We start from the raw sequence: 25,501 nt of genomic DNA, 5'->3' as shown, positions 1-25,501 counted from the left end.
GAAATTCAGTTGTCCTCATTTATTAAGTCATTAGAGCTTCACTCCACTCATTAAAACATGAAAACACGGACACCACTAAAGTCATAAGTCAAGTCGTATCTTTCTTTTCCTCCTGATAGAATTATCCATAAGGATGGTTATTCACTGGAGGAATGCCTGGAGTTCATCGTTATTATCTACAGCAACACCCTGCAGTCCATTATGGCCATTGTGAAAGCTATGACTACTTTGAATATCCAGTTTGGAGATACAGCAAGACAGGTAGGTGGCATGCGTGTAGCACCAGCTTTGCATAATGAACACCAATAGGAAGTGCTTCACTAAGCAAAGCAATGCAAACAATATCACAGAACAAGAGGAATCAAAAATCACCCACTTTACACAAGAGTCATCAATTACCACAATATACACAACATTGGGAGGTGGGAAAGAAAACCTAAGTACTCAGAGAGCAACCAATGCAGAAACTGAGGTGACCATGCAAACACCACACAGATATAAGAACATGAAGTTGCCAAGCAAGAGGAGACCATTCAGTCCATCGGGCTTGTTTGCTCAGCTAGCAGTAAAGCTGTTCCAGTGTCTCATCCTGGTGCCTCTCCAAGGTTCTTGAGGTTTCTGCTTCAGCTACAGTACATGACTCAGTAGTTTGTCTCAGATTCTCACAACTCTTGTCCCCTTTTCTCTCCCACAAGCCACACTGGTCCCTTTTCCTACCAACAGTTATGTCCTTACCTCTACCTCACATTTGAAGTCATGAGCATCCTTGAGAATTTTTCTCTCATAACTCCCTTCATGAATTTAAAGGGGCCTGCAATCGTGTACCTGATAACATTGCGTGTAAGACCCCTCCCTAAAGCCAAGTAGTATTCCCCCTAAATGGTAACTTGTAGTCTTGACCATGCCCAGTTTTCCAACACTCATACCAAAATTTAAAATTCCAATTCCTCATACGGAAAATTTTCAGCTCCAATTTCCCGTGATATTAAACTTAAAGGTACTAAACACACCTTGGATAGTTTATAGGTGTAAAAGGGGATGAGGCCATTTTCTTCGCTAAAACAGATAAACCTCACCACCATAAAAGTAATTTCTACATCCATAAATAAGTTGTGAACTTTGCAACAACATGTGGTTATTAACCTACTTAGTGTTACATTTTTTCTCGAAAAAACATTACATTTTTTGACTTGAAAAATTACCTAATTATAAAATCTGATCTTTCTACTGTAAAATGTGCAAAACACTAAAAGTGCAAGGTCAGAAGTATCCTAATGATACAAATCATAATAATAATGATAACATTAATGCTAATACCGTATATCCTGTCAGAATGTGTCGTTTCTGGGGTATATCTTGAAGCAAAGTGAAATACACAATCCAGCGTCACAGTCAGGACAATAGTAGTGTGATTCCTTGCAGATTCTCTTTCCAGGCTGATCGGCTCTTGAACAGCACACTGCACAAGTGCGATTGACACAAGTGTCACTTTCAGATTTATCAGAATCATTTTCAATTTCACTGTCCGTTTCAATTACATTACCTGAAGACAGATTCATTTTGTCATCACTGCTCGTATCACTGTCAAGAGCGTGCAACACCTGGGCTTCTGAAAAACGTTTCTTACTAGACGTCTGCACTGTTGCCCGGATAACACTCGGGCCTGACACTTACGCAAGATACGCCTTAATCGTTTCCAGAACAACGCTCGGCACTAACGCTGTTGGCACTTTTACAGCCCGGGTAATCCTCGGGTCTAACGCTTATGTGAGGCCCCTCTATACAGTTGCCCGAGTGACGCCCGGGACTAATGCTTTTAGCTCTGTTTTTACAGCTCGAGTGGCGCTCGGGTCTAACACTAAGGAGGTTAACTTGAGGAGAAGATGACAGATGTTATTAGTTTATTAGCACCTTTATTCATCTTCTTGACTTGCTACAGGATGATGCCCGAAGGCTGATACACCTTGCAGACACCATTGAAGAGGGCACCATGCCAAAAGAGATGTCGGATATAATCAGCCGCCTCTGGAAAGACTCTGGCATACAAGCCTGCTTTGACAGAGCCTCAGAGTATCAGTTGAATGATTCTGCTGGATAGTAAGTATTTTTATGTTTCATGCAAAAGATAAACAAGGTCTGGTGCCATCTTTTAATGCCATCTTTTACCCTGGCATACTTCCATTGCTAAAAGGATTCCCAGTTTCAGATTCCCAGCTTTATTAAACTGCCCCCTCTTGCCTACACCAAACATATAAGTTTCTCTAGTAAAGTATCCTCTCAAACATGGCTCAAGTCCGACACACTCTTTGCTATCGGATAACTTCTTGTCACCCCATTGGCTATCTCAGTGCTCCCACACAAAAGCTATGAAGATGAATTTACCCTTGGGATTAATAAAGTATCTATCTATCTATCTATCTATCTATCTATCTATCTATCTATCTATCTATCTATCTATCTATCTATCTATCTATCTATCTATCTAATCCTGCCTACTATATTAAAATTAATATCTATCTATCTATCTATCTATCTATCTATCTATCTAATCCTGCCTACTACACTAAAATACCTACCTACCTACCTACCTAATCCTGCCTACTACACTAAAATATCTATCTATCTAATCCTGCCTACTTCACTAAAATATCTATCTATCTAATCCTGCCTACTACATTAAAATACCTACCTACCTACCTACCTAATCCTGCCTACTACACTAAAATATCTATCTATCTATCTATCTATCTAATCCTGCCTACTACACTAAAATACCTACCTACCTACCTACCTATCTAATCCTGCCTACTACACTAAAATATCTATCTATCTATCTATCTATCTATCTATCTATCTATCTATCTATCTATCTAATCCTGCCTACTACACTAAAATATCTATCTATCTATCTATCTATCTATCTATCTATCTATCTATCTATCTATCTATCTATCTATCTATCTATCTATCTATCTATCTATCTATCTATCTATCTATCTATCTAATCCTGCCTACTACACTAAAATATCTATCTATCTATGCAGCACTGCATCATCTAATGTAGAAAGCCAAAAACAGGTGTGTGTTTATATGTCTGGTAGACGGTTTGCACAGCTCCCTCACTTGATCTGGGGAAGACTGGAGACTATGTCCCATTCCGACCCAACTAATTCCGATTTTTTTGGATTAAGATTGTAGCTATGATAACATTCATTGACTGTGAGAAGGAAGTTTATGCAAATGAAGGGCTCAAGAAAAATGGCTGACAGGCTACATGAACAGTACCACCGACTCCTGGACAGATGAGTGAAGACAAGGCAGTGTCCTGGATAGGATAAAAGGGATAGCATCACGCTTAGTGTGGACAGTGGTGTGTCAAAAAAAAGGAGAGAGGTCAGTACAGGTCAAAGGGTACATATTTAGCAGCAGAGGTTTAAAGGTTGAGCGTGGGGGCCACATAAATAATGTGTTTTTCTGCTGTCGATCGGGTGTTGTGGGGATTGTATTTACAGACTGAGATTGACAGCAGTGCCCCAGAGTTGGGAATTCCGGTTTCCATTTGTGGGGAGTGATTTGCATAAAGCGCTCCGTTTAAAGGTAGAGAAGAGAGCCAAGAAGTAGAAGGGGGGGGGGGGGGGGGGGGGGTAAAATCGAAAAAAGCAGATCAGCTACTGCATGGGTCATGTGACAAAGTCAAGAAGTTTCTGCACTCCTGTCAGTTATGTGGAAGTAATTCTTTTTGACCAGTGAATTGATCGTTCCGCTATTTCCCACGGACTCGGATGAGCTTGTCGAAGGACTTACTGTTCTGTATCATGGCGCAGACTGACTGTATAGCTTTTATGGCAAAGATTTGATTGCTGTTAGGAGTCAGCAATTACTAGAACTCTTTGTTTCACCTGCTGGAATCAGGGGTTGGAACTGTGGACTTTCTTATAAGCTCTGGAAGGGGAACTGGGGGAAGAAATATTCTTATTGTAATATATATATTGTGGGAAGCAGCCCGGACACAGACAGGCAGACACCGATGGTTCAAACCCAAACACACATTTTTTATACATTACTTATTTACAAGTGCGAGCACACCCCAGTGCCCCTGCACCAAGCACCCTTAAGTCCAGGCCTCTTTCTCTAATGCCTTTCATCTGAGCTCTGTCCTCTTCCACCCGACTCCAGCTATCGAATGGAGGGAGGTTACCCCTTTTCTGTTCACCTGGATGTGCTCCAGGTGCCTTCTGATGAACTTCCACCGGCACTTCCTGGTGTGGTGGAAGTGCTGGCTGAGCACCCAGAAGCACTCTGGGTGTCCCTGGTAATAACTTTCGCCAGCACCTCCGGGTGTGGCGGAAGTGCTGACAACCAGGGTTCTTCAGGCATATGGGCGCCCCCTGGCGGTGACCATGGGCCCCTATAGGGTTGAGCTTCCATGCTCTGTTCCCGTGGTCCCCATACCAACCAGGGCGGCTGCCCTCTCGTGGTCCGGAGGAAGTGTAGTCTCTCTCCCTGTCCTTCCAGGCGCCCCCCCCAGCCGCTCGCCACAATATATGTATATATGTATCGTCACATATAAAAGTTATTTAGGGTTGAGGGGGGTTATATGGAAGGGATTGTTTTTTTTTTGGTCTTTTCTGGATGTAATATATTCCTCAAGTGTTTAATGAGATTGACCATTAGTCTTTTTTTGTGAACTATAAATATTCCAGCGTCAGGGGTGACTGAGAATTTTAAAATAAGGTGTATACGGGGGGTTTTACAGGGTGTGATCGCAGTGGCGATCGTCTCGTGTCAGCATGCTGGGATGAATTGTTACAGTGAGCTTTGGTGTAGCTTTGTTAAAAATGGAAAGGAAGATAGCGCTGTTATTGCCGACTGCTAGTCCATGAAATGATGTCTAAGAAATGTCACCGGTCCACTTACCGCTTCCGATGTTAGACTCTGAGGAAAGACACAGTAATATGTCTGGTTGAACAATCTCATTGCTCAGACCCCACCTGTTCATAAGCTGTTGGAAACTACCAATGATACCCTAAACCACCCATAACCTCCTCTGGTGCCCAAACATTTATGATAGTAAAACATACGGTCCACTACATAAAAAAAGTTGAAAGCCACTAGTGTCGATAATGGATGGGCCACTTGCCTTTCAGCCAGCAATGACAAAAAGGTACACATTTAAAAACATTGTGAAGAAATCACAAAGACAACAAAAAAAGTTTGGGGTAGCCACCCCCATATACTTGGAAGATGCAAAAGTAGTGTCTTTTCAGACCAAACTCAATACAGAAGTGAACAAAATAGTGTTTATACAGTTAGGTCCATAAATATTTGGACAGAGACAACTTTTTTCTAATTTTGGTTCTGTACATTACCACAATGAATTTTAAATGAAACAACTCCGATGCAGTTGAAGTGCAGACTTTCAGCTTTAATTCAGTGGGGTGAACAAAACGATTGCATAAAAATGTGAGGCAACTAAAGCATTTTTTTAACACAATCCCTTCATTTCAGGGGCTCAAAAGTAATTGGACAATTTAAATAACTGGAAATAAAATGTTCATTTCTAATACTTGGTTGAAAACCCTTTGCTGGCAATGACAGCCTGAAGTCTTGAACTCCTGGACATCACCAGATGTTGGGTTTCCTCCTTTTTAATGCTCTGCCAGGCCTTTACTGCAGCGGCTTTCAGTTGCTGTTTGTTTGTGGGCCTTTCTGTCTGAAGTTTAGTCTTCAACAAGTGAAATGCCTGCTCAGTTGGGTTAAGATCAGGTGACTGACTTGGCCATTCAAGAATTTTCCACTTCTTTGCTTTAATAAACTCCTGGGTAGCTTTGGCTGTATGTTTTGGGTCATTGTCCATCTGTATCATGAAACGCCGCCCAATCAATTGGACTGCATTTAGCTGGATTTGAGCAGACAGTATGTCTCTGAACACCTCAGAATTCATTCGGCTGCTTCTGTCCTGTGTCACATCATCAATAAACACTAGTGTCCCAGTGCCACTGGCAGCCATGCACGCCCAAGCCATCACACTGCCTCCCTCCACCGTGTTTTACAGATGATGTGCTATGCTTTGGATAATGAGCTGTTCCACGCCTTCTCCATACTTTTTTCTTGCCATCATTCTGGTAGAGGTTGATCTTGGTTTCTTCTGTCCAAAGAATGTTTTTCCAGAACTGTGCTGGCTTTTTTAGATGTTCTTTAGCAAAGTCCAATCTAGCCTTTCTATTCTGGAGGCTTATGAGTGGCTTGCACCTTGCAGTGCACCCTCTGTATTTACTTTCATGCAGTCTTCTCTTTAAGGTAGACTTGGATATCGATATGCCGACCCCCTGGAGAGTGTTGTTCACTTGGTTGGCTGTTGTGAAGGGGTTTCTCTTCACCATAGAAATGATTCTGCGATCATCCACCACTGTTGTCTTCCGTGGATGTCCAGGTCTTTTTGCGTTGCTGAGTTCACCAGAGCTTGCTTTCTTTCTCAGGATGTACCAAACTGTAGATTTTGCCACTCGTAATATTCTAGCAATTTCTCGGATGGGTTTTTTCTGTTTTCGCAGCTTAAGGATGGCTTCTTTCACCTGCATGGAGAGCTCCTTTGACCGCATGTTGTCTGCTCAAAATCTTCCACATGCAAGCACCACACCTCAAATCAACTCCAGGCCTTTTATCTGCTTCATTGATAATGACATAACGACGGACTTGACCACACCTGCCCATGAAATAGCCTTTGAGTCAATTGTCCGATTACTTTTGAGCCCCTGAAATGAAGGGATTGTGTTCAAAAAATGCTTTAGTTGCCTCAGATTTTTATACAATCGTTTTGTTCACCCCACTGAATTAAAGCTGAAAGTCTGTACTTCAACTGCATCTGAGTTGTTTCCTTTAAAATTCATTGTGGTAATATACAGAACCAAAATTAGAAAAAAGTTGTCTCTGTCCAAATATTTATGGACCTAACTGTATATGGTCAGAACAGGAAGTGAGGTCAGGGGTGTCGGGGCTGGAAGCGAGGCTGTCAGGCGGGACTTATCTTCTGATGGTCCGCAAAGGGAGGACGGAGATAAAGTGTTATCTGACAGCACCAAGCCCTGGTCCGGCAGATAATCACACTTCTTCTGTGACAACATACGGAATTATTTTGTCTTTCCTTAACCCCTTATGTAAATCTAAATTGGAATGTGGTATTCCAGCACCAATCAAGTGAGTTCATGTGTTCTCCTATACCACTTTAGCATCCCTGTCTCTTTCTTCCAGCTACCTAAATGACTTAGACAGGCTTGTCACTCCTGGCTATGTCCCTACCGAACAGGATGTGCTACGGTCACGAGTAAAGACCACCGGGATTATTGAGACTCAGTTCTCCTTCAAGGATCTAAATTTCAGGTACGTATGTGTTCCATGCCAGAGAGGGCTGCAATATTACCTTCATGAACGGCCTTTCCAAATTCATCAAAACATTTTGATTGCTGGTCCTGAGAGAACACTGTGCTCTGTATTTCTCATTTTCTTTCAATTCTAAATAACGGAATAGTTACCTTTACTGATTTGAGGTTTTAACAGCTTTGATTAATAACAGAATAATTAGCTCTTCATTTTTATTAAACGTGGCGCATTTGGGAAATGGATTTTAAGTAGCTTGCTAAAAGCATCAAAATGTCATTTTCATAGCCAGGCAGATGCTTGATGAGAGTTTTGAGTAAGCGATTTGTACGAGGGCAAATCAAAAAGTAAAGGCAATTATGCGGTAACCCCAATGGATAGAAGCTGTCGCAATACAACATGATCGCAATGCCTTATGGGTAGTTCAAACATGCACAGTGCAGCGCTCTTCCGTTAGTCTAGTTGAAGCCAACGTCAAATGAACATGGATGCTCTGCTGTAGGAACCCGAAATCGTGTTAGGGACATTGTGTCTACGGTTTAGTGCTCAGTGGTACCCCTTTGTGGTTACAACACAAAATACGAAGGAAAATCAAAAAGTACAGGCAATTATGTGGTAACCGCAACAGATGCAACATGTCCGAAATGGCTTGTGGGTAGTCCAAACACGAACCGCACAGTACTTCGTCATTAGTCTAGTTGAAGCCAAGGTGAAATGAACATGGACTCTCCTTTGCTGGACTGCATCCTTGTTGAACAACACACCATATTGAGATTTCTTTGGACAGAGGGAGTAAAAACTGCTGAAATTCACCGAAGGTGGTTGGCTTGTGCAGATCAGTAAGCTGTTTGGTTTTCCATCTTGCGCAAACTCTACTGCACCCTAAATCATCATGTTCTATGACATGTGCTGATATCCAAATGCGCAGCAACAGTGCACAACGTAATCTGTCAGTCTTCTCTGATGAAGGCATTTGCCATGTCGATGGTCGACCAGATCGAGCTTTATCAGCTACACTTGTTCCTCCAGCTTTAAATCTTTTTACCTATTCATAAACTTACCATTGAGTCCTGCTGTTTTCACTTCTGTACTGAGACAACATCCTTTGGTGAATTTTACCAACTTTAAACAATTATGCTTCAGATATGATTCTACTAACGTTCACCTTTTGTCATCATTACTTCCCGTATGAGGATTGATTTCAGGGCATTACATTATGTTCAAACTGAGTAACATTTACGAAACCTACAGCAACATTCCTTTTCATCTAATGTAGCTGAACAATTGCAATTATTTTGACTGCATTATTGTTGAACAACACACCATATTGAGCTTTCTTTGGGCAAAGGGAGTGAAACCAGCTGAAATGCACAGAAGGATGTTGGCTTGTGCGGATAACTTACACAAACGTCATGGTACTCCAAGTCCTCAACACAATGGAATGCACAGATCTACAGCAGATATCCAAAAATGTGCAACACCAGTGGACAACGTGATCCATTGGTGTTCTCTTTTGAAGGCATTTGCCATGTTGAAGCCATGGGCTTGTTATGACGATTTTGATAGTTGACCACATCCAGCTTTGTTGGTTAGACTTGTTCTTACTACCGTAGCCCTTCCTACCAATTCATAAACTTTTTGTTGAGTCATGCTGTTTTCACTTACATAATGAGAGAACATCCTTCGGTGAATTTCATCAGGTTTCACTCTCTCTGCCCAAAGAACTTTCACTACAGTGCACTGTTTGACACTCGGTGCAGTCCCACAGCGGAGCGACCATGGCTTCAACTAGACCAGCAGTCCTCAAACTGGTTTTGGTGGGACCGTGAGAAATGATTGCATATTTATACTATTTATATTTTTATAATTATTAACCTTTACCATCCGAGGGGAAGTAAGTGACTGAGCTCCGTCGTTACCCCCACCACTAATCTACTGTTCCGTTATTCGCTGCCACCACATTGTTTTCCCACCGTTATCGCTCGGCACAAATGAGCCCTTATTATTTTTATCATAATCAAAAATTATCGATTCTTTCATAGAATCAAAACACTCGCAAACAGTTTTTGTATATTTCAGTAGCAAATAAGAGTGCTAAAGGTGGATACAGATAATCAACAGACAACATATTTTACATTTTTTGTGTTTTTACAGTAAGTGGTGAACTTGCCCACTCAACACAAATGGTTAAGGCAAAGCAGATGCATCCATCCCATTAAAATTTTAACTTAAATTTAATAACTAAGATGTACGTAATATTTTCTGAATAAATAATTGTTTGTCAAAAAATGTTTTATTCACAGCAGCCTGTACCTATGCAGTGCCGTGCAGTGGGTATGTGGCACCCTTGTGCAAAGTAGTTGGCACCCCCAATTTTCTTGAAATAATATCCATCCATCCATTTTCCAACCTGTTGAATCCGTTGAGCCAGGGTCACGGGGGTCTGCTGGAGCCAATCCCAGCCAACACAGGGCACAAGGCAGGAACCAAACCCAGGCTGGGTGCCATCCCACTGCAGGACACACCCTCACACCAAGCACACACCAGGGCCAATTTAGAATCGCCAATCCACCTAACCTGCATGTCTTTGGACTGTGGGAGGAAACCGGAGCACCCGGAGGAAACCCACGCAGACACGGGGAGAACATGCAAACTCCACACAGGGAGGACCCGGGAAGCGAACCCAGGTCTCCTAACTGTGAGGCAGCAGCACTACCACTGCGCCACCGTGCTGCCTGAAATAATATTGATTTTTTAATTTTTAATAAAAGGGTCCACGAGCCATCGAACAATTTTTAAAGGGACCGCCATGCAAGAAATTCTAAAGAAGTTTGAGAACCGCTGAACTAGACTAATGGCAGTGCGCTGTGCTGTGCAGTGCATGTTCAAACCACCCATAAACCACTGTGAACAGGTTGTATTGTGTCAGCTTCTGTCTGTTGCAGAGGAGAAATGGCGTAGGAGGCAGCACGTTAAGGAAGTCGCCTTCAAAGACGAGAAGTATAAAACTAGACAGGAGGCGAGAAAAGAGCCTCGAAAATAATGACACGGTCTGAGAAAGGGGCTTTATGGGAACACACTTGAGAGAGGCAGTGTTGCTTAAGAAACATTTAGGCACGCGCAAATATGAAGTACCACGCGTGCACGTCTGAGGGACAGTTTCCAGGCTCATCAGACTCTGAGACACAAGGGGGCTCTGTTACTGATGGCATCATCTACATTTTCTCCCACGGTCCAAGAGCAACTAACCCCGTCCCTTTCAGTCCCTCCACTATAAAGCTGAGGCACTGCTGGTGAGGGTCATCTCATTCTGGAGAGAGCAGTCCACAGAGCGGAGCTCCGACCTGAGTAGTGATTACTGGCTGATTACTTTATGTTTTGTGATTATTCAGTGCGTCATCGAGCACCTGTTTAAGTTGTTTGGACATGGCAAAAGATTAAAAGGGGCAACCCGGATGGTACACATGGAGCAGGTTATAGCCAAAAATTTTAAATTATTCTCTTTCCTATGTTCGAGAGGCAGAGCGTCTAGTAGAGATATACAGTGGGTACGGAAAGTATTCAGACCCCCTTCAATTTTTCACTCTTTGTCATATTGCAGCCATTTGCTAAAATCATTTAAATTAATTTAAATGTGCAAGACACATGACATCCCGCATGGAGTTTGCTAAAAGACACCTGAAGGACTCTGAGATGGTGAGAAATAATGAGACCAAGATAGAACTTTTTGGCCTTAATTCTAAGCGGTATGTGTGGAGACAACCAGGCACTGCTCATCACTTGTCCAATACAGTCCCCACAGTGAAGCATGGCGGTGGTAGCATCATGCTGTGGGGGTGTTTTTCAGCTGCAGGGACAGGACGACTGGTTGCAATCGAGGGAAAGATGAATGCGGCCAAGTACAGGGATATCCTGGACAAAAACCTTCTCCAGAGTGCTAAGGACCTCAGACTGGGCCGAAGGTTTACCTTTCAACAAGACAATGACTCTAAGCACACAGCTAAAATAACGAAGGAGTAGCTTCACAACAACTCTGTGACTGTTCTTGAATGGCCCAGCCAGAGCCCTGACTTAAACCCAATTGAGCATCTCTGGAGAGACCTAAAAATGGCTGTCCACCAACGTTTACCATCCAACCTGACAGAACTGGAGAGGATCTGCAAGGAGGAATGGCAGACGATCCCCAAATCCAGGTGTGAAAAACTTGTTGCATGTTTCCCAAGAAGACTCATGGTTGTATGAGCTCAAAAGGGTGCTTCTACTAAATACTGAGCAAAGGGTCTGAATACTTAGGACCATGTGATATTTCAGTTTTTCTTTTTTAATAAATCTGCAACAATTTCAAAAATTCTTTTTTTTGTCTGTCAATATGGGGTGCTGTGTGTACATTAATGAGGGAAAAAATGAATTTAAATGATTTTAGCAAATGGCTGCAATATGACAAAGAGTGAAAAATTGAAGGGGGTCTGAATACTTTCCGTACCCACTATAATATTTAAATTCTCCTACTTAATCCAATCGATGCTCAGAGCACATCCCAGCAGCACTGGTATCTAAACTGTTTGGCTGTTGATTCAGCAGACCTCTTTGAACTTTAATCAAAAGGAGCAGGCAGATTAAGAAGAAAGTGAATTATGCAATATCAGTGAGCTCCGTCTTTGAATCTGACACACAATACCTACACCAGTTTAAAAAATAGCATATAGAATATCATTACTAGCAAATAATTACAAATGAAAATAAAATACACACAGAAATGTACATGTTTGTCTTGTCAAAGGTGTTCTTAATAGCAGAAGTCTGACAGCAGTAGTTTGACATGGATGAACTATCAAGTATTCCATTAGTCTGAAGCCTATGATCCGTGACCTGAAGTGCCTTAGTAAGCTACAATTTATAATAATTATTGTGCAACTTTGATTCTGAAAATGGTAGGAGGCTTGCTCTCATGCTCTCACTGAGAGACAATTGGGCCATCGGGAGTTTTATTACTGGCAGCTTTATCGATGCTTTCTGCCTTTACAGTCTACTTTCATCTTCTGCAGGATGTTTGATGTGGGGGGCCAGCGTTCTGAAAGAAAAAAGTGGATCCACTGCTTTGAAGGGGTTACCTGCATCATCTTCATCGCTGCCCTGAGTGCTTATGATATGGTGTTGGTGGAGGATGATGAAGTTGTAAGTAAAACAAGATTGGAGGCATTAGGTAGGGCTGCTCATCTTCTGGATGGAGTACAATATGGACTGGACGGAGTTAGATTTTCTTGTTTTGATCATCAATCACATACTGCTGTAGACACTGAGGGCATCAGATAGAAAGCTGTAAGTTATAAGCAAGGCAGACTTGTTTCCCATTCGTATTTTTTAAATGTTTATTTCTCAACACTTTCTAACTGCAAGTCATAAAAAAAAATCCAGTTGAAAACAAAATGGGGCCAAGCCCAAGAACTTAATGGTTAAAAAAGCAGACCCAATTCCTGATCTATCTTGGGCTGAACTTAAAACGTTTCTCATGTTGTTACTGTGTGCTTCTTATTCATTTAGTTTTCATAAAACCGTATCAAGCCGATTCCTGACGACCCCAGTGGTGCTTTTTGTTAAACGTCTAACTTTTCAGATACTTTTTGGGAAATGAATAAATCCCTTACATATCATCCCTTTCATTGTAGAATCGCATGCACGAGAGTCTTCACCTTTTTAACAGCATCTGTAATCATCGCTATTTTGCTACTACGTCTATCGTACTCTTCCTCAACAAGAAAGATGTGTTCACGGAGAAGATTAAAAAAGCCCACTTAAGCATCTGTTTTCCAGATTATGATGGTGAGTGTTCATTTTTCTACTTGTAACAAATACAGTCTGGGTAAACATATCAACAAATTTACAGGAGATGAACAAAGTGGATTGGCTCCAGCAGACCCCCGTGACCCTGTGTTCGGATTCAGCAGGTTGGATGGATAGATGGATGAACAAAGTGAAAAGTTATACTGGGGTAGAATTTCTGCGTAAAGTTTAAACCATTCTCTTCTTCTTCTAAAGCTCCCCCTCGTTCATGAGGGGTCACCATATTTGACCAGCCTCCTCCATTCTCATCTGCTGTACACGTCTACTCCCGATACCCCTTTCTCTTTTAGATCCCCCGTCACACAGTCTATCCGCTTTCTGTCTAGCCATTCTCTTCTTGTCCATCTCGACACATCTATACCCATTATTTTTCCCCCTACAGTGTTTACCCCTATGACATATGACATACTCATACAACCATCTTTCTGGTTTATCCTTAGAGATTTACCCAAATTTAACCGTACCTCTGCTACTCTCATTCCTGATATTATCAACCTTTGTTATACCACACGTCCATCTCAACATCTGTATTTCTTTAGCATCCAGTTTCCCTTCATGCACCTTTTTAACTTCCCAGGTATCTTCTCCATACCACAATGCTTGTCTGACCACTCTTTTATTCACTTTTCCTTCCATTCTTGAACTGATTCTTGGGTCACATATTACTCTTGAAATCCTTTTTCTAGTTCTTCCCACCTAATTGCATTCCATTTTTTATTTTTAGACTCTCTACTACTGTTCATCTGAGATATTTGAACTTTATCACTCTTTTAAGCCTTTCTCTCTGGAGGTGAAATTCTTCATCGTGTCCCTTAAATCTTAGATTTTCTGTCATTATTCCTACTAAATGGCTGTGTCATCCATAACTTTCATGCCCTCCTCTAGTTTCCTTTCCACTATATTAATAGTGACTATGTAGTGGGGCTACACAGTTTATAGTGTTGTCAAATGTTAGTACTGAATGCGTCTTGTTTCCATCGTCCCGTTTGCTGTTTGTGTGTGTCAGTGAATGCCGTCCCAGATGATGGAAGGAGACCGCAGCCCCTAACCTGGAAAACACCTGTTCACTATTAATCAATTACATTCGTCACAGGACTTTTTAAGCAATCAGGAGGGAATAGCCAGGGGAGAAAGGAGAGGAGAAAGAAGGAGACCAACTTACCTGCTGTTTTTTTCACATCGTGCTTTTACAATAGTTTGTTTTTCATTCCGCCGGACTGTCTTCCATCCTTCATCTGCAGAGACCCCGAGGTCGGATCGTCATCCACCACGCGCAGAGGAATCACAGTGAGGTTGCTCCAATTGGCGGGAAAATCAAACAACTCACTTCTCTCTAGTTCAGTCATCCGTATTCAGGACAGTTTTTATAACCAGACTCTAATTCATGATCAGACATTCCGTATGTCATTCATTGTTGTTGTTCGTTGTTTGTTATATGTTACAGGGGCAACAGAGGGTTTGTTGTATTTATATATGGTGGTGTCACGTTATTGCTGAGGTGGAGGGATCTTTATATATATTTTTTCTATTTATTTACTTTGCATATTTCTTATTTCATTTAATATAATTAATCAGTTACATTTTACATACCTGCTTTTCTGTTGTGCTTATATTTACACCGTCGATTGTGGGGAAAAGTTTCATTTGTTAGAGTTACAGCTTGATATTTAGATTCAACCTCAGTAAATTATCCAGGCCACAGGTCTTGGAGGTGTAGCTGCCAGCTGGGTAAGGGGTCGGCCGTTACAACTATGAGGCCTGATCTATTATTCCCCTAGCAATAACTAGAGTAAAATATATATTCATGAGATTAATGATGTAACCTAACCTTAACTGCAAACCTATCTGTTATTCCTACACAACTTCTCACTTGTGGGTAGGGACCATCACACATACTGTACATATCCTTAAACTATCCTTGCAAATGTCTCTGACACTCTCTTCTCTCTCACACCTCTCCTGTGGGGAGCTCTGTCATATACCCCCTCTGAATCTAGAAATGCCATGTGCGGTCATTTCAGTTTCTCCATATTTTTCCAAGGTGAAAATCACATCTGTTGTAACTTTTCCTGGAATAAATCCCAGCTGTTCTTCCCCTATTGTCGTCTCTCTTAGCCTTTCTTGACTATCCTTTCCCATATTTTCATTGTATCATCAGCTTTATACCCCTATAATTTCCACAATACTGGACAGCTCTCTTTTCTTTATATGAAGGCCTATTCATAATATTTCTCCACTGATTCTTTCTATTACGTTAATGTGCTGTTAAGGCTGACTAGTGACAAGAAATTATCTCACTGTCACTCTTTTATTAGTGTAATTTGACATCCACTTCAGCTCCAAAATTTTCACAAGAAATAATCTACTGTACAATAAGACACTAAGGGATGTGTGTCCAGTCCTTCTGATATGTCAGTTTGGCTTTGGTGATACAACAAAAAAGGAAGTGCGAATGTGAGACACGCAAGGAGGAGAAAAAGCATAGTAGGCATGCTGAGGGAGTCGCCTTCAAAGATGGCAAGAATAAAACCAGAGAGGAGGCAAGAAAGGTGCCTCAAAAATAATGACAGGGTCTGAGTAGCAGGCTTTATGGCAAAATACTTGAGAGGGAGGGCGCCCATTAAGAGACGGAGTAAGGCGCATGCTCACACTCGCATTCAAAGAGTGAAAAGGTAACACTGACTAAGAGACAAGATAGATAGATAGATAGATAGATAGATAGATAGATAGATAGATAGATAGATAGATATTTTAGTGTAGTAGGCAGGATTAGATAGATAGATAGATAGATAGATAGATAGATAGATAGATAGATAGATAGATAGATAGATAGATAGATAATTTTAGTGTAGTAGGCAGGATTAGATAGATAGATAGATACTTTATTAATCCCAAGGGGAAATTCACATACTCCAGCAGCAGCATACTGATAAAAAACAATATTAGATTAAAGAGTGATAACAATGCAGGTATACAGACAGACAACAATAACTTTGTATAATGTTAACGTTTACCCCCCCGGGTGGAATTGAAGAGTCGCACAGTGTGGGGGAGGAACGATCTCCTCAGTCTGTCAGTGGAGCAGGATGGTGACAGCAGTCTGTCACTGAAGCTGCTCCTCTGTCTGGAGATGATCCTGTTCAGTGGATGCAGTGGATTCTCCATGACTGACAGGAGCCTGCTCAGCGCCCGTCGCTCTGCCACGGATGTCAAACTTTCCAGCTCCATCCCTACAATACAGCCTGCCTTCCTCACCAGTTTGTCCAGACGTGAGGGGTCCTTCTTCTTTATGCTGCATCCCCAGCACACCACCACATAGAAGAGGGCGCTCGCCACAACCGTCTGATAGAACATCTGCAGCATCGTATTGCAGATGTTGAAGGACACCAGCCTTCTAAGGAAGTATAGTCGGCTCTGTCCTCTCTTACACAGAGCATCAGTATTGGCAGTCCAGTCCAATTTATCATCCAGCTGCACTCCCAGGTATTTATAGGTCTGCACCATCTGCACACAGTCACCTCTGATGATCACGGGGTCCATGAGGGGCCTGGTCCTCGTAAAATCCACCACCAGCTCCTTGGTTTTGCTGGTGTTCAGTTGTAGGTGGTTTGAGTCGCACCATTTAACAAAGTCCTTGATTAGGTTCCTATATACTCCTCCTCCTGCCCACTCCTGATGCAGCCCACGATAGCAGTGTCGTCAGCGAACTTTTGCATGTGGCAGGACTCCGAGTTGTATTGGAAGTCCGATGTATATAGGCTGAACAGGACCGGAGAAAGTACAGTCCCCTGCGGCGCTCCTGTGTTGCTGACCACAACGTCAGACCTGCAGTTCCCGAGACGCACATACTGAGGTCTGTCTTTAAGATAGTCCATGATCCATGCCACCAGGTATTAATCTACTCCCATCTCTGTCAGATGCCTGAAAATAACGAGACTTTGAGAAGCAAAACGCTTGAGTGAGTGAGTGCCGGGACGAGAAGCGTCTTCAACAAGTACCGTGGCTAGTTATTAAATAATTATTAAATTCACTTATTGCCAAATATGGTTCTCAGAGTTTGGAACAGATCAGTGTTAGATACGATATAGCACATTTACATCTGTTACAGTCTCATTGTGTTATTCCTTATTTTCCAGGACCCAACACCTATGAAGATGCTGGCAACTACATCAAACAACAGTTCTTGGAACTGAACATGCGACGGGATGTGAAAGAAATCTACTCTCATATGACTTGTGCCACAGACACAGAGAACGTGAAGTTTGTGTTTGATGCTGTCACTGACATTATCATAAAGGAGAATCTGAAAGACTGCGGTCTCTTTTAAAATCCAGAAGTATGTAATAATCAAGACAAATGGCATAGCCCTCCCAAATCCACATCCATGTTCTCATACAGAATACAAATCATTGCAATGCAATTGTGTAACAGAGGAAAGGGTCCTTAAGAAGAGTAGCGGGTTTAATTGACACTTAAAGTGCTATCTGATCAAACCTAAATTCAATTAATTTTTTGCATGTGTGTTTTCCATTACAGAATTGAAGAGTGGATGGATCTCCTGGCAGCATAAATACCAGACCAGAACTCAGCCCAGGATAGAATGCTAGTCGATCACTCAGCACAGTTACAATTACCAGTATACTGTATCTAATAATGCAAATCTTTACATTTTTAAGGAAACTAGAACTTCCAGTAAGATCTGAAGCAGAGCAGAGCAGCAGACCTCCCCTGCTCTGCTCCATTCATGGGCAAATCAAATTGCACAAATGATGATCCCAAGTTTTCTTAAAGTATGTGCACAATGGGTGCTTGCCGGAGGGGGTCCCCAGGAACATAGGGGCCCACGATGTTTCTGATGCCTATGTAGGTTTCTGTTTTGTCCAGGGGTCTGTGATGCTGTTGAGACAGGCCTGCCCGATGACTTTTATCGGCCTTCGCATTATACATCAGTGATGATATTTCATATGCCCAGTCATTTGCGTCTTTCTCAACACACCCATTTCCAGGCATACCTCGCAAATCGTTTTTTAGAGTTGTGGTATATAATATTTAGAGTTATTGATTCTAAAAATAACATCAGAGTCCTGCTTGAGAGTGATTTAAAAAAGCTGGAAAAAATTTATTACCACTATGCTTGTTTTGGGCACCGCCATTTTGGAGCTTCAGCTTTGGCTGTTCCCATGAATTTTCATGAAGAATGTGATGTCATCAGTGCGACCATATTTAAGTCAGCATGGATGTTTCTTCCGTATCCAAGATTGATGGATGTAAACTTTACACTAGTGCATGAAAAATCCTTTCTTTATCCTTTTGCTTGTTAGATCCTGAACTTCCATTATCAGTTTTGATTTTTGGTTTGTGATTTCATTTTTTTTTCCTTCTGATCCATTCCATTTCATTGATCCATACTTTTCGCCTTTGCTTGTTCTGACTATAGGACTGTTTATTAAATGTATGTTGTCTAATTCAGCCAGTAGTCAGTAATGACGACTATCGAGTAGGCATGTCATGGATGTGTTATGGTAGTAGGACAGTCTATCAGGTGGCGACACTACTGTGTAAAGCTGTTGGCAGCAGCCAGATCCTTTTCAGGTTTCTCTCTGGGTAAATCAATTGGCAAAAACATGCAATTCATTTGGCTGTTCAGCAGATCTTATGAATCTCGAGAACCCTGGAGGACTGAAGCTAGACTCTTCTCAAAATCTGTGGGAAGACAGGGAGAATGCACAATCTCTACAAGTTGCCAGGCCAGAACTGAGTCCACATGTCAAGAGCCCTGAGGCAGCAATGTTATCCTCTGCAGCACAATTGTATTTTTTGATTAAAAGGAACATTCACTTTTGATGTAATCATCATTGTTGCTCCACCTCAAGCCACACACTTTTTTTCAGTTCTCCCAATTTATGCTTCTGTGTAGTTGCCCACTTAGACAGTTTGCTTCTATCCTGTTCACTAATACTCTCCAGACATCATCCTCTTGAATGTGTCCAAGCTATTCTTTCTTTCTGTTCAGATTATTGACCCATAATTCACAATTTATTCTCTCCACATCCGTCCTTCCTTTCTTCTATTGATTATATAATGCTATTCTCCCCACTACAGTCATCATACTTTTCATTTTCATAGTCTTTTGCGTACTTTATAATTTTATTAAGCCTATTTTTATTTAATGCAGTTCTAGCCATATTCTGCTCTTTGCACTCCCATTAAATGACTTAATTGAATCTTCACTGAAACTGCCTCAACTGTGTGACCTCCACCATATCTACTACCTGTCACATTTTGACAGACAATCCACAATAATTTCTTGTGTTTTTTTTTCAGTTACCTGATTTCTGTAGAAATCATTTAAGGTTGATGAGATATAATTCGCCTGCCTCCTCACTCACTCACTCACTCACTGACCTCCATCCGAAGCCGAATGCGCAATTGCCTTCTGCGCATGTCCGAAGCCGAATGCGCAGTTGCCTTCTGCGCAGCTGCCCGAAAAACCTTACGAGACCGACATCCAACCCCAACATCGCGGCAGGCGGTGGATTTACGGCCACAAAAATTCAAACAGAAAGGCGACTTTGATTAAAGCTCTAGAGGCCTGAAAGGCGATTTCGACTACAGATCGAGGACTAATTACGCATTCTGATTCAATTACGCATTCATTCAATACACCTATATCAGGTTTGTGGTGCTTATACTTATTACTATTCCATATTGTACTGGAACATTCATCATTCAATATTATACAGTAGGCCTGGAAAATTCATCAACTAACAGTACAAGTCTGTACAGTAATGAGTACAGCGGACTACAATCATTACAAAACAACTTCTTCATTACTTATTATTTGTTCTTCATACACTGCTGACACAAACTCGTGCCCATTTCATCTTACGTTGTCAAAACGGGCTCTTTGTCTAGTTTCTGCATAAATAGGCCTGTCTGATAGCAAAAATATCTACTGATATTTTTGCAATGATGTGTCAAAACCAAAACCAAAAATGCAATAGAAATTTGAGGACGGGATAACACATTGACAAGAAAATATATGGGGAAAATTCATTTTTGCCTAATTTGAAGTACTTGGTGTCAGAATTTTCCTTTTTATTTTCTCATGGCTCTTTCAAGTATAGCATAGGAACAGCACTAAAAAAACAAAAAAAAAAAACTTTATGCCCAGAATAATAACTTACTTTTTTTTTTTTTTTTCCTTTTATTGAATTTATTAAAACCATATAAACAAGTCAAACTTAACAAACTAAATTCAGTTCAACCCTCACATTTCACCTCTGTGGCTGAAGACCTATTCAATTCTGGATTTAAAACACAGTTGAAGTCTCTGGCCATTATCATTTTTTGAGTGTTCAAATTAGGAATGGATGCAAATACGTTTTGGATGAAGTCTCTGTCATCCACACTGGGTGCATAGATATTTATCAAAATCACTTTACAATTAAATAAATGTACCCATAATAGTTACATATAACCCTTCAGGCTCAGATACTACATCTGATGCTACCAATGAAACTGTTCTATGTATTAAGATTCCCACATCTCTGGTTTTCTTTCTATAACTGGAGTAGAATATTTGTCCAGTCCAATATCTTTGCAACCGAAACTGATCCTTGCTTAATAAGTGGGTCACTTGTAAAAATACTATCTTGGCAATTAGACCTGTTAGGCAAGTGAATACTTTCTTTACTTCGTGATTGAGACATTTGACATTCAAGCTCACAAAGTTTACTGTTTGGTCATAGAGACATTGCTTCTGAACTTTTGTTGACATTTTGTTGTCTTAAATTAAGGTAGAACGTTATTACATTAGATAGCTTTAACCTTAATTTCCAATTTTGCCAGGAATTATTGCTATGAAGCTTATTGTTGTGTTGGCACTTACAATTGTAGGGGTAAAAAGAATTGATTAGAAATTTCTTGCTCTCTTTCTCCCCTCCCCTCAGCAACCTGCCCCATTTTGCCTTCCCACGTGAGGCTAGGTCATACTTCGCAAAGTCCCAGTCCTCTAATATAGAGACAGAGCACATCTAAAACAAAACAAGCTCCCCAGCAGTGGTGTAGTTGGATTAAAGTAGAGATATCTATTGGCCTGTGGTGGGTTGGCACCCTGCCTGGGATTGGTTCCTGCCTTGTGCCCTGTGTTGGCTGGGATTGGCTCCAGCAGACCCCCGTGACCCTGTAGTTAGGATATAGCGGGTTGGAAAATGGATGGATGGATGGATATCTATTGGCAATACTGTCTAAATACTATAAACCTAGAATATAATGATAAACAGTCCCTAAAGAATAAACCCAGGGGGCCAGTTGAGGTCTTAATCTGGCCTAGTTTAAAAGCATCGCTTGGAATACTTACAATAATCTGGATAGTGAGACTAAATGACAATGCGGTATTTACTTATGTTCAGTAGAGCACAGCACCTCAGAATGTACTCTGTGATAGAGTAGTATGGTGGTTAGGTCGTCAGCATTGTGCGATAACAAACCAAAACATATCTCTGTGGGGTGTACACGCTCTCCCTTTCTCTATGTGGACTTTTCTTCAGGTACGCTGGTGTTTCCTTGCACATTTTAAAGATTTGTGTTAGTTTAACTAATGACCCTTCTGCAGGTATCCAGCGGTGGTTTCTGCCTTAACCAGATGCTGCTAGGACAGTTCCCATCCACTGCAACTCTGCACTGGTGTGACAGCAGATGTGACTGATGATTGTGACATTTGTGACATTCTTTAAAATTAAGAGTTGGATCATCAGAACTGCTTTACAATATTCTGCTGGTGTTTATTCTGTGTGTCACATTTGCATTATGTATGTAGAAACACAGGTTTTTCCCCCCAAACAATTTTTGCCAATTTTTTTGCTAGGGCCTATTTAATTTCTAACCAATTTTGTCACGGTCTGTTTGCCGACATAAAAGTTGCATTTAGTGTAAAAATGTTGAATTGTTGTGTTTTCACTGGTAATTTCCATACATCATGAATGCTAGCCTGGTGAAAGACAACACAAATGTTTGCATACCATGCATGCAGTTTCAGGATTTCCATCCAACACAACTGTGGTTATAAAAGTCAAAACATCAGGCTAACTTCAGAAGAAACACACACATTATTAATGTTCAATATTCATTTTTAGACAACATGGACTCCTACAGATATTGCATTCAAATCAATGTTTGAACTAGCATATTTATTAGCTGCGAATGTGGAAAATAAAGAAGTGATACCTTCAATGCTTAGGCTGTTAGGATTTGTATATAACTCATGTATTTTGTTAATGAATTGTTATATTTATTTCTAATCATGCTATCTCATATAGTATAGCATCCTTCTCAAAACACATTTCACAAAGCGCAATACAATTCAGACAAGATCACAAACTGTGTACTGTTAGAAGTATTTCTACTTGATGTACCGCTTTACCAGTTTCAATAAAAAAAATAAATAAGTACTGCCAGCATTAAAATTAAGAATACGTACGTGCAATAGTTTGCTTGGCAGTTGATCATCAATCTTGTTACAGGTCATCTCGAGGCACTGGAATAATTATGAGAAAATCTTTCACAAAGTTAATTTCTATAAAGGAAACAGCCAAATCCCAGATGCAATGTTCCAGTTTTTCTTGAAGCTGTTGACAGATTGAAATTCCGAGATACTCTTTGAGAAAAGAAATCTGTTAGAATGCATTTAGCAAGGTTAATGCGCTGATGAACTCGTGTAGAAATCACTTTATAAGAATCCGTGCTTAAGGATTTCTAATCATTACCTTTTTTTGGTTCCGTTCTGTGCTCCTGCAGATAAAATGATAAATTTTCAGTCGGTTCCCTGTTGGAACTAATAGCAGAGACATTTAGAGCGGCTTTTCGCAAAAGTACTTTACATAATCTCAAAAAAATATGCTTACTAAAAAAGAAATGTGGCTTATTTTTCATGAAAAAAATCATGCTTGGCAAAAACTGAGGACCACCAAGTAGAGATGTGTATAGAGATTTGAATTAAGCAGATTAGAAACTAACTAATTGTATTTATCATGCATTGGTACAAATTCAGTGCAACCACAAAAATAGCATTTTCGGCAGACATGGAGAGTATTATTTTTTTTAATTTATGATAACGAAATGAGATGAGCAGTTTAGGTTATGTTACAACTTGGTTAAGCCAGAAAACTAAAGTACCTCCAAATTAGGAGATACCCATTAGAAAGGCATTCCCATGAAATTGGCTCTTGCCTTGTGCCCATTGGGGTCTGACAACCGGGTAATGGAAAAGGAGGACTCATAAAATGGAGAGCTGTGGACTTTTAATGCAATCGCGGCCGATGTGTTTAATATCAATTGTGAGACATGTGAAATGGTAAAATGAAAAGCATTCACAGTTTATGCCCATGTACTTTTAACCACTGTTTTCATTCTGCATTTAATTTTATTTTTCTTTTCTGGGTTTGCAACTGTTAGATTAAAGTAACAATGCATTCTCATTATTTGTTTGTTTTTTCCTCTATTTAAGATGATTTTTTTTCACTTTACAAAATTCTTTATTCGTTTTGTTATTGTATTAATTTAAATACTTCAGGAACAATACATGGGGATGAAATGTAACCATACGTTTTGAAGCACTGTACAAACAATGTTTAAATGTTACCTCTGGAGTAGGGATGGCCAAATCCCAGACAATTCGCTCTTTTTGTGAGCAACTGTTTTCAGTGAATCATATGAACTACTTCACAAGCCGAATGAATATGTTCAGTGGAACTCAACAAAAGTGCTAAAGTGCATTCGTGTCCTGCGTGATGTCATCAGTGTCTTTCAATTTGCTGCTAGATGTATAAACGCATGAGCAAGAACTGCCTGGATAATGAGTCTCGACTCATTTGATTCACGAATGAATCACTATCAGAAAACCAGTCTAACAATTCCTATTCATTCAATTCGTGAACAAGTCACTACCTGAGAACCAGTCTAATGATTCCCATTCATTTGATTCACGAAGAAATTATTACCCGAGAAAAAGTTTAATGATTCTCAATGATCTGGTTCACAGATTAATCACTATCCAAAAACCAAAACAAATCACTACCTAAGGACAAGTCTAATGATTTCTGTTCATTTAATTCGTGAACAAATTACTACCTAAGAACAAGTCTAATGATTTCCATTCATTTCAATCACAAACAAATAACTACACGACAACCAGTCTAACGATTCTCATTCATTTGATTCACAAACAAGTTACTACCCGAATAAAAGTCTAATGATTCTTGTTCATTTGATTCATGAATTAGTCACTATTGGAAAACCAGTCTAACAATTCTTGTTCATTTGACTCATGAACAAATCACTATCTGAGAACCAGTATAACAATTCTCGTTCATTTCATTCATGAATGAGTAACTACCCAAGAACCAGTCTAACGATTCTCGTTCATTTGATTTGTGAACAAATCACTACCTGAGAACCAGTCTAATGATTCTTGTTCACTTCATTTGTGAATGAATAAATACCCAAGAACCAGTCTAATGATTCTTGTTCATTTGATTCACAAACAAATTACTATTGGAGAAAAAGTCTAATGATTTTTGTTCATTTGATTCGCAAATTAGTCACTATTGGAAAGCCAGTCTAACAATTCTCGTTCCTTTGATTCGTGAACAAATCACTACTTGAGAATCAGTCTAACGAGTCTCATTCATTTGATTCATGAGCAAATCACTACCTGAGAACCAGTCTAACGATTCTTGTTCGTTTCATTTGTGAATGAATAAATACCCAAGAACCAGTCTAATGATTTTTGTTCATTTGATTCACGGATTAGTTACTATTGGAAAATCAGTCAAACGATTCTCGCTCATTTGACTCATGAACAAATCGCTACCTGAGAACCAGTCTAACGAATCTCGTTCATTTGATTCGCAAAAAAATCACTACCTGAAAACCAGTCTAACGATTTTTGTTCACTTCATTTGTGAATGAATAAATACCCAAGAACCAGTCTAATGATTCTTGTTCATTTGATTCACAACTTAGTCACTATTGGAAAACCAGTCTAACGATTCTCGTTCATTTGATTTGTGTACAAATCACTACCTGAGAACCACTATAATGATTCAAGTTCATTTAATTCGTGAATGAATAACTACCCAAGAACCAGTCTAACGATTCTCCTTAATTTGATTTGTGAACAAATCACTACCTGAGAACCAGTCTAACAATTTTTGTTCATTTCATTTGTGAATGAATAAATACTCAAGAACCAGTCTAATGATTCTTGTTCATTTGATTCACA

The 25,501-nt window shown here is 40.3% G+C and overlaps 1 protein-coding gene across 1 annotated transcript in view; it reads left to right on the top strand.

Moving 5' to 3' along the window:
• gnat1 (guanine nucleotide binding protein (G protein), alpha transducing activity polypeptide 1) overlaps positions 1-17,596 on the top strand; it is a 66,710-nt gene extending 49,114 nt beyond the window's left edge. The window contains exons 3-8 of the mRNA XM_028824095.2: positions 120-261; positions 1,940-2,097; positions 7,252-7,380; positions 12,423-12,552; positions 13,044-13,197; positions 17,355-17,596. Of these exons, the coding sequence (XP_028679928.1) occupies positions 120-261; positions 1,940-2,097; positions 7,252-7,380; positions 12,423-12,552; positions 13,044-13,197; positions 17,355-17,545 (904 nt within the window). The 3' untranslated portion in view covers positions 17,546-17,596. The remainder of the gene's footprint in view (positions 1-119; positions 262-1,939; positions 2,098-7,251; positions 7,381-12,422; positions 12,553-13,043; positions 13,198-17,354) is intronic.
• The last annotated feature ends 7,905 nt before the right edge of the window (positions 17,597-25,501 follow it).

Source organism: Erpetoichthys calabaricus, chromosome 18, assembly GCF_900747795.2.
Source record: "Erpetoichthys calabaricus chromosome 18, fErpCal1.3, whole genome shotgun sequence".
NCBI classification, from domain to species: Eukaryota; Metazoa; Chordata; class Cladistia; order Polypteriformes; family Polypteridae; genus Erpetoichthys; species Erpetoichthys calabaricus.
Note: the sequence above shows the minus strand (reverse complement) of the source record. Positions and strands in the feature narration are given on the sequence as shown.